Raw genomic sequence first — 18,378 nt, 5'->3', positions numbered from 1 at the left:
TAACTTGTAATTAATTTATAACTCTGCCAAATTAATGCTTAAATAATTATAAAACCCTTTGTTTACAGTTATAAAATAAGACCCTCTACATAACAGTTGTAATTGGGTCAAAAGGTTGTACTAATACCTCCAAAATACACAGAAATACAGAAACTGTCACTGTTATTTGTCATTTAGCTAAAACAATTACAACACTTTTCATCTATTTAATATATGAATGCCTCAAATAATTTAAATTAATAAATTGGTAAAAAAAAATTCATTATTATTAAAAAAATTTTTTTTACTGACTTGGTTCTAATATAATTTAAATTATTAAAGGTTGAATCTGTGTAGATCATCATTAGCGTTATGCCATTGTCAAATAATGGAAGTCTCCCTGATTTCTCAAACTTCTCCCTATTTTTCTGTTAGAGAGAATTGAAGTCTCCCAAAAATTTTGCTCTAGGTTGGTCACTACAGTGAAACTACACTTACAAACCAATTCATCCAATGCAAAACAACAGACCCTCAGACCTAGTGTCTGCATGCAATGTGCCGAGTTGGAGTCCTCACAATCGGAGGTGGTAGTGATTTATGGCAACAAGAATTGCCTCCAAGTACCCAGGCCAGCAGCTGACATGTCTTCTTTTTTTTTCGTCCTCCGACTTGACTTTTCTTGGAAAAAAATCCGTAAAACTAAAAATCAAATTAAGATCGCCTAAAAATAATAAGCTTGTGGCAAATGTGACAAGCGGTTTTGAAGGCGTCGAGCAGTCTTCTAGCGATCGTCTGGATTGGCAATCGTCCAGGTTTTTCTACTGCACCGCCTTCTAAATGCGCATAAGAATTGAGTTTCTGAAAGTATTAAAAGTATAACAAGATTTTTATTCCACTTACTCAACTATATTGTGTATAAAAAAAATCCAACTTTGCCTCAACTCATTGCATAAGTACATGTATAAATTTGCTTTACCAAGAAATGGCGAATGAATAAGATGTAAGAAGGTTAGCTTTTCGAAAAAACTAAGACAGTCAGGCAGCGGAATTTTGATTTAAGGTGAAAAGTGAATATAAAATTTATTAAAATACAAAATAAATAGTTTCCAGAACAATAATAATATGCGGGTGCACATTTAGTTTGCACCCTCATTGTTATTGCTGTTTTTGAAGAGGAGGAGATAAGCATATATAAATAGCGCTATACATACATGCAATGTATGACTGCACACCTACTTCTAAAAGTTTTAACTTTGCAAACTTATGCTCTCTGAATGTTCTGGTCTCGTCGCAGAACACTACCAATATATTTACTCTCCAATAACGCTCCGGACCGTGGCTGCAGACGATTCTCATGGACAGTCTTCCAATACATCGATGTGCAGTTTGTCCTTAAAACTGACCAGTTTCATAACTTCTTCGAATTTCTTTACCACGAACTGTTCATTCCTTCTCATAATTCCAATTCACGCAAGCGCAATTGAATTTCATCCCAACTTAACTAGGCTGATAAAAATTGAATTCACCAAATATTATTTTAGTTTATCGCTTACATTTTATTTGAAGACAATGCCCGATGGAAATAAAATTTAATATGTACGATGTAAGTTATCGGGCACGGTCTCCAAAATAAATGCAAGAAATAAACGTATCTACTAGTGATTTGTTGCAATAAGGAAACATGATAATGCAGCTGGATCAACGCACGTGGTGTGAACTTGTTTGTAAACAACCATACCATAGGTAATCTTGTATCATACGGGAATTTAAGTAAATAAAAGTATGTTTTATTATTATTATTAGGGACACACTGTTAATGTGTTGTAACCTCGTTTTCAAACTATTAACCTGTGAAAATTGTTCAAAGACTGTTAAAAGCAGAAAGAAAATAATTTATTTTTGAACATTGGAATTTCTTTAATTTTTGTAACCATGACAAGTTATTGTATTACAAATGCATCACTACTTATTTTATAAGGAAATATACTGATTTTTTTTAAAGCAGTACAAAACATAATTCATATACTTTTTCATACTAATATCATATTTGATATACAACTATTAGTACAGAAATCAATCAAAACAAAATCAATGATCTCTATATGAAAGACTATGTCACCTCGACGCCTTTGTTGCCGTTCCGGCCTTTGATTTTATTGTTGGTTTAAATAATGCAGAAATTTATATATTCTCATATTCATATGGATTCATAATTATTAAGGATGTAAGCATTTGCGCGGGAAAGGTAATCGCGCTAGGAAGTCCTACTTTAGTTTCAATGATTTGTCCCTGGTTTCTTGGCCTGGTCATGGATCTTAAAAAATTTCCTCCGAAAAGCCTATAACCAATCTCCCAGAATGTTTTGGATGCCGATTTGAAATATCTCATTTTGGAAATCATTGCAAGGTTGACCAATTCATGTCACTAAATCCAAAAATAGTAAGCAACATATATTGTCTGATGTAAATTTATCGCCTTTTACGAGTGTGCACCACTTCTTCTATTTTCCGAGTCGCCATGTTTTTTTAATTTCTCAATAACGTCTACAAGGATATATACCAAATATTCTAAATCGCTAGAAGAGTCAGTATCAGTTTCATTGTTATTGTCATCATCTTCGTCTGCATCTATTTTCATTTTCTTAAGTATTTCTGATAAAAACTTTTTTGCTTTTATACTGCATTGTTACAACGCACTTTAAAAATTACGCATTTTGAAACAAATTTTGAAAGTGCGTTAAATTTGGGACCAAGTCAACGATTTTTATTTCAAAGTGCGTTGATATGGTTGATATTAACGCACTTTGAAGAAAAACATTATGCAAGGTCTAGTCGGAGTTATTAAATAATAGTTAAAGGTTTTAACCTAGTTTTGCTCGATATTAAGACATTGAAAAGATAACCCATGAGATTTTTAGCTTTCCTTTAGTTTTTCCTCACATGTGTGCGAGTAGTGAAGAAGATTTTTGAAAATTTGGCTTTTTTTTTTTTTGCATATTTGGCCCCGCCCCGAGGGTGGTAAAGCCATGAATTTCACAATTTAGATTCTTCTTACCATAGATATGCTTCATACTAAAAAATGGTAACAATTGGCCTTGTAGTTTTCAAGAAGAAGTTAAAAATGTAAAATTGTCAATGCACAAAGACGGACGAAGACCAATTGCATTAGGTCACCTGAGTGACTCAGGTGCCATAAAAATTGAATTCAGTTCAATTCTAATCAATATATGAGCCAAGGCAAAAGAAATTGAATAAAGCACATTTTTTCCCAGGAAATCTAGATCAAATTGATTTTTTCTTCTTCATCGTTATTGTAAATTATCTCTGGGAATTAATGACCTGGACCCTGCGATGAAAATGAGATAAGCACTCAAACAAATAATGTTTATCTGCATTAACTACATCCACATCTAATATTTCTCGAGATATGAATGAAAACGGTGATCCATAAATTGTAAGTTAATACCTGAACACGTTTTACTGAAGAGAGTTCAATCCACACTTTGTAAAAGTTGTTCCCCTTTTCGGGATTAACCTAACCGTCAAAAGGGAAAAATTCAATTTTCTCCTTCTTAATGCAAAAAATCCATTTGGGCGTCCTATAATAAAAAATCTTTGAATTTGATTTATTTTCGATGAGTGGGTTGCTCCAAAATACACAACGGGATTGATTTTTAATGTCATTATGCCACCAAGTTACAAACCTCTAAACAACAAAGGCTACTGTGAGAAATCTATGGGTTTCCCCCAAAGATGGCGGTCAAGGGATATATCTTTTGTAAGAAAAGGATTTGTGTATACATAAGAGTTCTAATCTAAAAGAACAAAATCTAACTTAACCAATGAAAATGTATATTAAATAATCATTGAACATTTCAAATAATATAACAAAACACACACAAGCACACAAAATTTATTATATAGTTATCATATAAGAATACAATACAACAAAATCAAATTAAACTACATAAAATAAAGCACTGAAAATGGCTAATGACATAAACAATTGAAATTGTCATATGTTCAGAACAAACGGATTAACTGATTAACTTTGTTCTTGCATCAAATTCGATATTGTTATCAATATCGATAACAAACTTTAATATTCTATTTTAATGGTTTCAATGTAACACCTGGTATAAGAAAGGTCACATTTACTTGTAATATCTGTTGAATATCTATTTTGAATTCAAAAAACAAGAGACCCATGGGCCACATCGCTCACATGAGCAACAATAGCGAACTACTCTGACTTAGAACAATTTAAATAAATAACAACAGTAAAATTTAATATAATTTAGCAAAGTTAAGTACCATAACTTTCTGATGTAAAACTCAATATTTTATAAAGGGGTGGGGGTGAAAATATAGTGCAATATATAAATTATATATATAACACCGGTATATTATTTTCAGCAATCTTTTTGCATATGTGAACAGTATTTATTTAGCTCTTTAAAGATAAAAAATTTCATACATTTTCTAAAACGTTTATCAGTTTGAAAATCAGCATCCACTGTGGGCCTACCTTATCGTGTGTAATCATAATGATGAATCTACACAATTAAAGGATGCCAACAAGGATCTTGTTTAAATGCTGAAAATACTGGAAAAGGTTGTTACCATTTATCTGCAATATTTTTTGTGTGGTGTATTGGTATTTATGAGAAAAAAATCGAAATTAAATTGGTGTAATTTTTATTTTCCACATCTAAGTGAATATTTTTTGTGTGTTTATTTAAGATGCCAAGCTCTATGAATATGCCAAAGAGAAACATTTCATTTCATAGCCAGCTCTTATCTCATATGCGAAAGTTAACAAAGATTGACAGACAGAGGATCGCCAGATAGTCTGGAAGCCAGTATGCAGTGTTTGCATTCTGTGGCAGAAGTCGCTAAGGCTACAGTAAAAAACTTAATTGGTCTTCCCTTAGATTAATGTTTACCTGGTGTAAACTTGTATGACGTTTTATAACCTTACTCACTTGATCGATGAAAACATTCGACTGGAAAATGTTTTCACGTGATATGTTAAAATTAAGCTATATATATATATATATATATATATATATATATATATATATATATATATATATATATATTCAATGCATTTTCAGGCATACAAGTATCACTTTTGTGCAAAGGCCCATCAATTATTTTCATTTTCCTCAAAAACAACAAATGGCTACAAACCAAGGTGATTTTCTGCTGCAATATTTTCTTAAACATAATGATAATGCAAATATCTTCATAATTATAATTGTGTAAGAACAGTTTAAAAGACGTTGTTTTTATTTACTCGTTTGAAAACTACCAAAATTGTTGCAGATTTTATACAATTCATCAAATGACAGGAAACTGTAAACAAACGGTTTAGCATTAATTTGGCAGAGTTATTAACTCATCATATATTACTAACTAATTGTAATATCAACACGAAATGTAATAAATATCGGTTGTAATTTTCAATGCACGGTATGTGTTAGCATCACCCGTATTTATAACCTCTATTGATAAAGTCAGTAAAGATAAGACAGTCGCGGTTGATTAATCACAACAGGGTTTAACTGAGGCTGTGAAAACGTCTTTTCAATTACATAAACATCGTTTTATTGCCTTAAGAGTTATTTTACATGATTATGAACTTCTAATACATGGCTATTTCAAATTCTTTTTTCGGAGGAAATTCCGGTTAAGTTACCAATCAAAAATCGATTATTTCAACCAACTCGCCCTCTTGTTCGGTCCTTGTTGACACTCAAAAACTAATAAACAATATAAACAGAGGGGAAAATGCGCTTAATCAGAAAGAGCACAATTTAATTTAAAAATCATACACATCATACATGTACCTACTTATCTCCCTCAACGAAAATAATGTCTTTTTAAAATGAATAGACTCGAGAAAGTGCTAGGCATTTTATCGAAACTCATTGAATTAATCACCATTGCGACCCAACGATTGCTCAGAGATCATACCGAATTACCAATTGAATGACGTTGTTAATGCGTCTGATTTGATCATTTTCGCAGGTAAACAATCAACTGCCTATTTACGAAGTATGTTCCATGTTTGATTTCTTGCGTAAAAATTCCAAATACCAGAATACTGAATACAGGCTATCGTCCCCCAGCAAAATGAAACGAAAATCAAAACAAGCTATATCACAGGAGTCTGCGATTTTATTAATTTGTTGTAAATAAATGAGAAACAGGTAAAATCCTACCAGTGAACATCGCGAGCGTAGCGAGCGAAGTGACAGGATGGCAACGAGTTTTCTAGATTTTCTTTATTTCGCTATTCAACTGACATTAAACACCAGACATCAACTCCTTGGTGTTATTTTATCAATTCCTTGCATTTATTTCCCTAAAATTATCCCTCAGTCATTTTATTTCCATTTCTGCTAATCTCGATCTTAAACAGCGGCCATTAACAATTTCGTGTGACGTCAAACTCACTGGACTAGTTAACATTCAATTGGTTCTTTTCTCATGCGTTTTAACATGATATGGTGTTTAATGTCGGTTGTATAGCGAAATAAAGAAAATCTACAAAAAAAAATTCGTTGCCATCCTATTGCTATGCTCGCGAAGCTCACTGGTAGAATTTTGCCTGTTTCTCAATTATTTACAACAAATTGTTAAAGTCGCCGACTCCAGTGGCTAAATCACGGCTCCAAGTGAAAATGACAACGCGTTGAAATATTTAACCTCAATTGAATTCATAATCGTCACCAATAAATCCTCCATGTTTCATAGATAATATTCGCACGTGAACACTTACACAACAACCATATTGATCTTCGTAAAATTGACAACATACGTCCAAAATGGCTGCTTCAATCAAAGAACCTCGTTTCCGAGATACGGTGCTGTCTCTATCGTACAAAATTGCCAGTCTACGCAATATGGAATAACGAACGCTTTATTAGTATTTTCGTAATTATAGCTCAAATTTGGAACATAATTAGCTCTTGATTTTTGCAATTTATAGTTTCCTTTCCATAAGGATGATTTATGCTAAATTATGTTAAGATTAACTCAGTAGTTCTCGAGAACTTGCATTTTTTTTTAGTAAAGTCTCGAGGTTTTCTCCGCTTTAAATACAGTCTGGCGTATTATTTTAGCAATTAATATTCACCTTCATATAAGGATGCTTTATGCCAAATTTTGTTGAATTTAGCCATGGGGTTTTAGAGAAGTTCAAAATGTAAAAAGTTTACAGACGGACGGACTGACAGACAACGGGTGATCAGAAAAGCTCACTTGAGCTTTTCGCTCAGGTGAGCTAAAAACCTTAAGCTGTACTTGGTGTTTTTACAATTCAATTCTGTTATGTTACGTTAAAATGCGCTAACAATTACACGTAACACAAGATTTCCTAGTTTACAATACAGTTTATTATTTGTTATTTAAAAAATATTACAATAAAAGTCAACTATGAGGTTACCTAGAACCAAAAAAGACAATTCCTTACATCATGGAAACAAAATTTCGTCAGTGCACTGAAGGAGATTCGGATTTCTTTGTGTCGATACAATTTTTATTCGCAATAAAAGATCGCCAATTTATATGCTTAATGCTACAGATACTTGTATTATGCACGTTTCAAGTGGCACCATACAACCTTAATTTGGAGAACATATACTAGTATGACAACTTGAGAAAAATGAGATCATTTACCTTGGTAAAATGTTCACAAAGCTGTTGAATTATCTTGTAATGAACACGATATTAAGTATCATTTTAATTTTTTCCACACTCGTTTTATCAATTTGCAACACGTTTATCATTTAAGTTCTAGTTTTACTTTTAAATTATTCATGCCTAAAGATTCCAGCTTTGAAATATTCAGAAAATTACTATTTTTAATGATTCGTAAACAAAAAAAATTATTGTAAAACATACATCAGTACATTACATTGGATTAATATATTATCCATGAAATCAGGGGGCGGAAAATTCTGTCATTTTTCAAAATCTATAAGTGTCAAATAAACTAAAGGAAAATGGTACAATTAGATTGCATTTTCTCTCACTTGTCTGTAATGGGACAAATCTGTTGAAACCAGCATAAAATAAGTTATAACAATGACTATCGCACTGAATTATATATCATGAAATATCAATACTTTCGATTCAAACTAAAAGATTTTTACAAATTAATAAAATACGTTTTTACATGTATTACTAGAAAAATGATCACACATTGGTGCCACATCATATCTTTCAAAGATGTACCGTATTTGGAATAATTATCCAAAATATACACAAATCGGACATGACAAATAAAACTGCAAAGACAGCAGAATCATATTTGAAAATTTTCGAATGAGCTTTAGATTATAGAGTAGTTAGTTAATCCTCTTGAAAATTGACAATATAAATGCATTCACTTTCAGTTGATAGAGTATATTTTGTACAGTACCGGTAATGAAAATATTTTGAATACGCATGTAATTGCTTCGATAGTCATGCATAGGCATGTAGTTTGAAGACAAGCAAAACAGTTGATCTCAAGATATTGGTCAGAAAACATCAGCCTCTCTTGGAGGGCCATTGAATATTCTCTAAAGTGAATCGGCTGTCATTTTTTCGACAAACCTTGCGTTTAATGAAACGCATTCTGTTGAATGAAATACCAGCGTTCAAAGGAGCATGATTATGTTTTCACATCTAAACAACAGCTCTTTTTAGATATTGTAAAACTTGTAAAATTTTTCTCATATTTCTAGATTTAACTATGCATAATACAAAATATGAAATCTCATAATAGAAAAATCATATTCTAAGTTCTCTAAAGGTTATCTATATTGGGAGAATCATCAGCATTCATTTTTATGTTCCAAGTTGTATTTTCTCAAATTGAATGGGTTTTTTTCAGTTAAGGGGGATGTGCAGCCATCTTGTACATTTGTTCTACCCGAAACTGACTAACACTGTTGCCAAGAGATATAAAAACTTTAAATATAAGATTATGCATGTTGTTTTTTATGTAAATTATGCATACAAGAACAGGACAATGCCTTTTAATCACATAACAGCTAGCTACAACCATTTGTTGGGAAAATGTTTGAATCTTGCACATTTATATTGTAACTTTGCCTCAAAATAGGGTGCAGTAATATTGAAGTTTAAGTGAATTGGAAAACTGGTGTTTCACTGAGCTTTGAGAGTTGCAGGCGATTGAAAATGCAGTATTCTGAAAACTGCTTTTTAACTGGTAGGTATAAAACTGGTCAGATGAAGACACAAGAAAAATAAATGCACAATCAATGGTATTTCAATGAAAACTGGAAAATCAATGAAAGTTCAATGGAAAAAAGCCAGTTCTTTTCTCTAAGGGTATTTGATTTACTACTAGTGACAATCATTTTAACAATATTTAGAATCTAAAATAGATAAGGAATAATATGCATGAAATTCATTATGCATACCTTATTCATTGGTTCACTCCTGGGAATTATCTTTCCCCTTGAGGGGTTCCCCTAGATATGAATTCAAAAATGTGAAAAGAACACAGATGCCGGACAACAGGTGGTTGAGGATTTTTTTTTTTTTTGGCAAAAGGGAGTGGGGGTGGTAGTTCCCTATAACAGCAACATTTTTAATTTCTGTGCTTAAAGTCTTAAAATCCAATTGTTAAATGAAACAATTACAAATACATGTAATATAAACAAGTAAGATAATGAAAATTAGCAACTAAAGCAGTGACAATTCTTATAAAAACAAATCCTTAAAATAAAACATAGAACACAACACACACACACGCACACACACAAAAGAAATAAAGAATGTTTTATTTACTGAGAAATCTTTCCACCAACAAAATAGTTATTCTAATTTCATTTTGTAGAATTGATGTATATTTCTTTCTGGTTATGATATTATTCCCAATCCACCTCATCAGCATTATCTGGGGGTATTACAATCAGAAGCTTCTGTATTAAAATGTTGAAGGAGTCTGAAAAAAAGACGTGACAAAATATCCTTTAAAATTTCAGCAAAACTGTTTTCTGTACATGTAACTATTGATCGAATAATATTAAATATACCTAGAATAAAACTGATTTCTTTGATTCTCCAAAGAGATACTGAACATAAATACAATTTGACACACACATATATACTCACTTATCTTATCTGTTATTTCTTTTGGTTTTTGTTTCCAAGTTCCAATAAAATACAGGAAAAGTCCGATAGCAACCAAGCCAAGTGCCATAAAGCTCTCCTTTGGTTTTTGATAGAATGTCAAGATTACAATTCCTAAACTGATCAAAAACAGCGAGATAGGAAGAGCAATGTGTACCTAAAATATAACAGTAACATGTTCACATAGACATTCAAGGCATCCAACAAAAAATTGTCAGCTATAAAATGTACATCTGCAATACATCAATCAGCAAATGAAATCAGAGCTGTCCTATTAGGACTATAACCCCAAAAAGTTCATTTTAAAAGGGTCTTGTAAATTTTTCTTCTAAAGGCAACTTGAAAATCATAAGATGATGTGACATTTATAAATTAAAGACCCAAACATTTTAGAATTGTTAATTAAATCTAAATTCAAAGCTCCTTTTAAGTCAAGATCTAAGTAAATGATTCCTGAGTGTCTTTCAGTGCTAGAATCATTATGACATCATAGCTGATTTAAAAAAAAACAAAACAAAAAAAACCACTGAACTTTATCTATTTTACAACAATTGATAAACAAGTTATACATCTTATATTGATATCTCTCGTTCACACAAATGTTAGCGTGAGGGGGTCATTGGTGTGGGATGAAGCCAGACTACCCTGAGAGAACCCATGTGTCCAAGCGGGTGACCGCCATACCCTATCAAATACAACCACCGTCTATTAAGGGGATCAAACTCGGGTCGCAGTGATGAGAAACAAGTGCATTGTCAACTACGCTACTTGGACACCTCTAACTGATTTGACACCACAACTAATTTGAATCAGATGAATCTTGTTCCAGTACTTTACGGCTCAAAAGGAATTTTGTATAAAAGAAACAATTTTTTGACATTCTATATCAAATCATGGGAAAAGTAATTTCGATACCTATATTAAATTTGACATTACTTTAAAGAGGCGGTCAAGAGTTTGTTTAATTCTGTGTTTGGACAGACTGTAGGCATTCTAGATACAGTAAAACAGGCTTAAAACGAAGTGCCAGGGATGGATGATTTTACTTCGTTATAAGTGTACTGTATTTTTCTGACGATTAGACACTATTTTTTTTCTCTATAGTAGAGCAGACTTATCATCCAGATCGACTTGTCTAAGGCTTGAGGTCGGAAAATTGTCAAAAAAGCATTAAAAATCTTGGTTTTAATCATCTATAGTTGGTTGTGCGTTTGGAAATTACCTTGTTGAATTCCTTGTTCATCTTTATTATCGTCTTCACTCATTTGTTAACACTAGTGTACATAATAATAACGGGTATCCATAGATCACTAGATAACATTTCACAGTAAAATTGAAACCAAATTTAAATGGAACGAATTATTGCAGTAAGTCCGGGGAATGTTTATAATTTTATTATTTTATTAGTAAAGAGTTGTTAATGGAAAGTATAAATAAGAAATATTTATGGTCAAATTCAATCTTAAACTACGTAATCGGCAGTATCAATACAATTGTTTAAACAGTAGGCTGACACCAGTTGTGCCAATATTCATGCCCTAAGGCTGAGATCCATACCACAACTCACAGCCTTATAAGCATAATCAGAACCTTTCTCATCTTTATATTAACTGTAGCGTTTTTGTTTTAAATATTCTTGTTTCATAAATAATTATTGTTCTAGGAAATTTGCTTTATATTTGAGCCCTATCAATGGGAGCCCTAATATTTGTGCTCTAATTATGGTTCCCTAATTATAGTGCCCAGATAGTGCAGCAGGCCCTGATACTGCAGCCTACTGCCCTAGTGCCCTAATGGTGTAGCAGGCGTTGGTACCGAAGACTGCTGCCGTAATGCCCTAACATCGTTAGGTGTCTGGGCAACGTATAGAAGGGGAGAGAGAGAATGTGAAAGGAGAACCAGAAGGAAGAGAGCCAGGAATAAGAGAGAGAGAGAGAGAGCAGGACGAATTGCCATATGATGTATATTTACAACTTGTTCTGATTCGAAAGAAACTTGTGTTCGTCTTCAATAGATTTATTAAGATCTACTGGTTCTCAAAATACAGCACAGAACCGACAAAATTGTGTGACACTGGAACAAGGAGATCCCTTAGCATTGAGCCTTAAGAGAAAAATGTTGCAATTGGTGGCAGCGGTGGGATTCCAAGAAATTATTCTTCGTGTTATAGAGAACAAGACGACAGAGTTTGAAACAGAATGGAGACACCCATCATAAGAAGGAGAATAACACTTAAGAAGGTGGGACAGTATTTTGACAGACCATATCATTTGAATGACTCTGGGATAGAGCTCAATACCGAGAGTGAGTGTAGAACAAGTTGGCAGCCTACAAGTCTAGTAACGGCAGAAAGTCCTAATTTTCAGGAGCTCGGGCAAAACTCGCAGGGCCTTTCTGTTTAACACACATACATTCAAAAGCCAAGTCTAAAGAGAATCCTACTTATTTGGGTACTCTTTGCCTTGATAGGTTGCTCTCCGATAGTCATGACCTGGATCTACTTCCCAGAGAATAAGATTGTGCAGAAATCCCAAGAAAATGCACTAACTTCTCTGGTATCCGTAGCAAGTGCAATGTTATTTGTTATTGAAATCAGAGTTGTCTGGAAGTATGGAGGACCAAGTCTGCTAAATACAAACAATAAAGGGGGAAATTCTTTTATACCTCAATGGTTGTAGTGCACCTAATGTCCCTATTGGTACCTATCAGGAACCTAAACTCTCTTGGCAATGTGGAGGCACCAATCCTTAAACTTGGGTAATCAGACTCCTCGCAGAATAGGGTATAATTTTGAATTCCCCATGGCTGACGAAACACCCATGAATACTCCAATAACAACCAACATTCTCAGGGGCACATTATGATTTGTGGGATGATATCCTGCAATACTTTAAATATTGCAGAGTTAAACTCATGGCAACCCAAGAAAGCCCACACACAGAGCGTTGCATTGCTTAGTACTTTGCGAGGGAAGAGTGGAGTTACGCATATGGATTGCTGTAAAGAAAGATTATGAGCAACTGAAGGAAAAACTGAATCAAAGGTTTGGATATTCTGCCATGAAAGAGAGATACCTTGCAGATGCCAAACTTAAGAGGAGACTACCTGGTGAGTCATTGCGAGACTTTGGACAGGCTATCAAAGATATATACCGAAGGGCCTATTGCGGAAACCCAGATATTGTTGATGCTATTAAGGTCAAGATCTAGTAAATGATTCCAGAGTGTATTTTTGACGCTAGAACTAATATGACGTCATAATTGATTTAAAGAATCTTTTTCCCGTACTTTACTTTAAAGGAGTTATGTAGAAAATTAAACAATTTCTTGTCATTCTATATTAAATCATGGGAAAAGTAATCCCAATACCTATATTCAATTTGACATCATTTTAAAGAAGAGGCCAAGAGCTTGTTTGATTCCTTTTATGGAGAGACTGTAGACATTCTAGATATATTTTATTAGTCAAAAATTGACAAAACTCTGAAATTTGTTCCTCAATTCCTTCATATTTCATTGAAATTAACAGTTTAAAACATGATTTTTCATTGTGTTTACCAAATATTTTAGCCCTGGTACACCCTATCAAACAAAGCTATTGTTATGAAGCATCATTGAAAGAATTTATATCTTAAATTTTATGAACCTGTAGGCACCTTTCATTTACTAGATCTTGACCTTAAGTCATTCTTAGATAAGTGTGGACAATCTGAGGAATTCCGACTTGCAGTAAAATGGACCAGACCTAGGACTTTTCAAGAGGCAATTCTTAGCGCTATGCAAAAATGTTTAAGAATAGGAGAAAAGGAACTGTATAAAGAGAATAAACCAGGTTACAGACCTGTGTTCGAGGTTGATGATAGGGAAAAGAGGAGTAATAGAGCAGCTGCGGATACTGCCAAACATCCAAGCACGGGTGACATGTACAACAATATCAATACAAACTGGATAAACCCAAGTGCCTTTCAACATGCTGGATCAAGGAGAAGGGGACCCACTTACAGCCCAAGGTACCATAGCGAAAGAGGAAAGTTTCAACCTTAAGGCCCAGGTCTTGAGACCAAAATAATTGTGTTGAAAAGAGGACTGAAAAGAAAGATTTAAACTAGATATAACTGATGCCAAAGGCCAACCATCAGTCAACTATAATTGGCCTAAAAAAAGAAAAGTCTGGAAGACCATAATAGAAAAAGGAGACGGAAATAGAGAAAACTTAAGGAAGGTCGGAGTAATAATGTTAAGGAAGATATTGTCAGTGACAAAGCTCACACTGAGATTCAACAGAGTTTAGGACACAACAAAACCAAAGGAATGCATAGTATGAAGGTACGGGGAATGCTTGAGGGGAAACCTGTTGAATGGAAGATAGATACAGGAGCAAAGCGAACAATCGAGCAATGGAGAAACCTTCAGAAGCATCTTAGATAAACCTCAGCTAAAGCCTGTTAGTACGATGTATGTTGTCGCTGATGGAAGAAAACTAGACTGTGCTGGTGAAGCTATCATGGTATTAACCTTTGGAGAAATAGTTTACGAGCATCCAGTCATACAGTACCCGCAACTTTATTTTATACAATCCTATCCTATCGTATCGTGTATCAATCCTATCGTATCGTGCGTGTATACTGTTCTAACATGCGTTAATCCTATCGTATCGTGCATGTATACTGTTCTATCGTGCGTTAATGCTATCCTATCGCGCGTTAATCCTATCAGGTTTATCGTTCAATTTTAACAGTTTTTCTGTTTATCCTATCGTGTTAATCGTTTTTCGTGCCTTTTCATAAGCAAGTAAATTAATATATTAATTTCAAAGCTGCAATTCGCTCAGTGCGCCGTATACGAAAATTTATTGAACAAGAATGAAAATCCTTTCCAGCATTCTATTATGATACTAATTTCTTAATTTGTTAGATCAAAATTAACCAATATTGCATGTAAATCATATCTGTAAGCATTAAAAATGAAAACTTAATGTAAACTATCGAAGTTCTTAGGAACAAGGTATCATATTTACCTGTATATCGAATATATTAAATCATATGCGAGTGTATACTTGCGTAAACATTAACTTTTATGCAATATAATGTGTGTTTTATGCAACATGTTTTACAGAAATAAAAGTATTTATGATATAACTTATATTCAATTAAAACCAGAGTTGAACCCGTTTTTTTCTGTGTGATAGTTGAATTTGGGCTGAAATGTTCTCGACAATCGGCTAGGGTGTGTGGTAATGAAAACAATGTTAGCAAATCGTATGCAGAATGTGAAATATTTATTTAACTTGTATGTAATATAATTCGTTTTTAATGCATCATTTTCTTACACAGAAAGAAATGTATTTATGACAGATTTTATATCTACTTATACAAAAGTTTGATTTTTATATTTGAACCCGCTATTTTCCGTGTAATTTGATCTCGGGCTGAAATATTCGAGGCGATCGGCTAGGGTGTTCGATATTGAAAACAATGATAACAATTCAGAAGATTTATTGATTATTTAAGCTCATAATTTTAGTGAAAATAATTAACTGGTCATTTTTATACATTCTATATATAATGCAGCAATGATTAACAACTCGGCAATTGTTACTAAATAGAATTTCCACGTAAATCTTTATTTGTACGTGTCCTTTCTCAAATTCCGCCATTAACAAGATTATTTGTGTAAATCGTTTAAAGCGATTTTACATTTATCATGAACATCGTTTATTCTTTTCTATCGTGTATCAATCCTATCTTATCGTGCGTGTATACTGTTCTATCGTGCATTAATCCTATCCTATCATGCATGTATACTGTTCTATCGTGCGTTAATGCTATCCTATCGTGCGTGAATCCTATCCTATCGTTTATCTTGTAAAATATAACGTTGCGGGTAATGTAGTAGGAGGTATCAACAATAACCTGATATCATGAAATTCAGATGCAGCTGGGATCATGATGAATTTAGCTTCCTATTAAATTAAAGGAGGTAAGACCCCACTGGTAGCAGGAGAAGGTGCAGGACCTGCATGTGTTGATTCTTTAGAAACAACCCTGTCCCAGCAGGTTGCGAATCCTAGTTCCTTCTGGACTAGTAGGGTGCAACAAAAACCCTAGAAATCTTCTTGGGAATTTTATATTTTTTTTCAATTCACATAATACAGTGTATTAATTGTATTGCAGATTTATACCTACACAGTGTATAAGCAACATACATATAATATTAACCAGGTACATGTACCAGCCTGCTTTATTTGATTGTGTACTTCTTTTTTTAATAATTATTTTTTAAACATTTTCTCTTACTGATTATTAGAAATTAATGCACTGTTGACAACTTATGCAATTTATTGCGTTTTGTATTGATAAAATTTTACAATTTAAATTTAAACTCATTGTTATACTGTAAACGTATTATATTTGGCGTGTACAAAATTTTGCGGAAATTGGTTTTGAACAAGTTGGCGTCGATTTGAATTAGCATATTCTTGAATGTGACTATTCTCATACATACATGCATGGCATTTAGCGATGTTCTTGATTTAACGGAAGTCGCATTCCGCCAAAACCGCTAAATAGAATTCACAGCCAAATGTAGTATATTTACATTAATTATGTATTATGTATAATTAAAATACTTTCAAAACTTTTCTATTTTTATTCATTTTAATAAGATTGAGAAACAGACTATCAAGAGTTGTCTCAGTTGCAGAAAACAATGAATGCTCCCTAGGGTTCATGACCCTGAATATTGAGTAGGCTGTGAGGTATGTATACAGCGTGTTCACTCCCTGTGTATATACAGGGTACCGTTATAAGGTTGATTATAGTTCATTGATTAATTTTGTGGCCTATTCATCCATTGTTGTTAAATAAGCATTTTAAAGAAACGTATATGTCGTAAATTGTCTATATCGAGTCGTACAAATGATAAATCTATTTCTAACAGTGTCTACGAAAAGCAATAATGTGTAACTGCATAACTGGATACAAAGTAAATAAGTTTCATCTAATCATATTAATTGCTAATCTTTCTGCACTCGAGATCCCCCTTAGAAGTCCAACACAAGACAGGTGGGTTTATTCGGTGTGTTCCCCTAATGGCCACTCGCCAATTAGGGCCCTCTACGGGGCACAGGAATTCCTATATTTACCTGGATTGTACAAGAGTTGATTATTTATTACTACCTTTGTCATATGTTGGATTTATTTTATTTCATCGAACAAGTTAAAAGGAATAGACATAAAGGGGCACAGGTGAAATTTACCTGTAAAATTAACCTGTGTTCACATTGATTCCTATAATCAGTGAAAATATTGTGAATTCATTAAAAAAATGAATGTATATTTCTATAAATTTATTTATTAGCTATTATTAAAAGCATAATTACAAAAGGCAGTTTTTGGTCATTTTTTAAATTCAACAAGCATTGTTTAACAACATTTTGTTTTAGTACCTTTATCAGATAGTCTTTTAAAATTGAAAATGTTCTAGTCCAATTTATAGTTTATAATAGGCCTATATATTTTATGATTTTTGTTACTTTGTTTTAAAATACATGAATCAGAATAACCGTTCTTGTTCAACACCTCCACTTCATCCCAAACCGACCAACAAATATAAATCAAGTATGTGGAAATTTATGAAAAATGTAACATATTATAAATAAGTTGCATTAATATAAACTTTACCATTGAAATGTTGTCCCATTTTGGTCAATATCTATTAATGACAAGTGTCTACTGGTTAATTGAATTTAAGATATAAATTTTTACAAAGCTGCTTCATAATAATAGTTTTGTTTCATTAATTAAGTGTATCACGCTTATTTTTTTGCTAAACACATGCAGTGAAAAATAATGTTTTGAACTTTCATTAATCATTACGCAAGCTCTTTAATACCTCCTTTCAAAATTTTATCAAATTAAATATAGGTATTTCCAACGATTTAGCATAAAATATCAAGAAATTTCTTCTTTTTCAATATAAAAACCATAAAGACATTACCAACAGAAAAAGATACTTCAATGGAGAGTCATTTACTACATCTTGATCTTAAAACTGCATTCCTGGAATAATCTGCTCTTTGTCAAGAAATATCCAACTCTGTAGAAGTTTTAATGTTTCATTGGTTAATAAAAAAAAATCTTGAGAAAAATAATCTGTAACATTTACTTTCAAAAGGTTAAACATTTACGTAATTTTACATATGTATAGAAAAAATATTAACCAGTCAGTTTTTTCCCTTACAAAAA

The 18,378-nt window shown here is 32.8% G+C and overlaps 1 protein-coding gene across 3 annotated transcripts in view; it reads right to left on the bottom strand.

The window, feature by feature from the left end:
* Window positions 1-3,875: 3,875 nt before the first annotated feature.
* Window positions 3,876-18,378, bottom strand: part of LOC128155595 (large neutral amino acids transporter small subunit 1-like) — a 110,278-nt gene continuing 95,775 nt past the window's right edge. For all 3 annotated transcript variants that reach the window (XM_052817378.1, XM_052817377.1, XM_052817376.1), the window contains exons 10-11: window positions 10,116-10,290; window positions 3,876-9,945 (exon numbers count right to left, since the gene is read on the bottom strand). In XM_052817378.1, the coding sequence (XP_052673338.1) occupies window positions 9,869-9,945; window positions 10,116-10,290 (252 nt within the window). In that variant the 3' untranslated portion in view covers window positions 3,876-9,868. The remainder of the gene's footprint in view (window positions 9,946-10,115; window positions 10,291-18,378) is intronic.

This window comes from Crassostrea angulata, chromosome 7 (assembly GCF_025612915.1).
Source record: "Crassostrea angulata isolate pt1a10 chromosome 7, ASM2561291v2, whole genome shotgun sequence".
Taxonomy (NCBI): Eukaryota; Metazoa; Mollusca; class Bivalvia; order Ostreida; family Ostreidae; genus Magallana; species Magallana angulata.
This window is presented reverse-complemented; position numbering and strand designations above follow the sequence as displayed.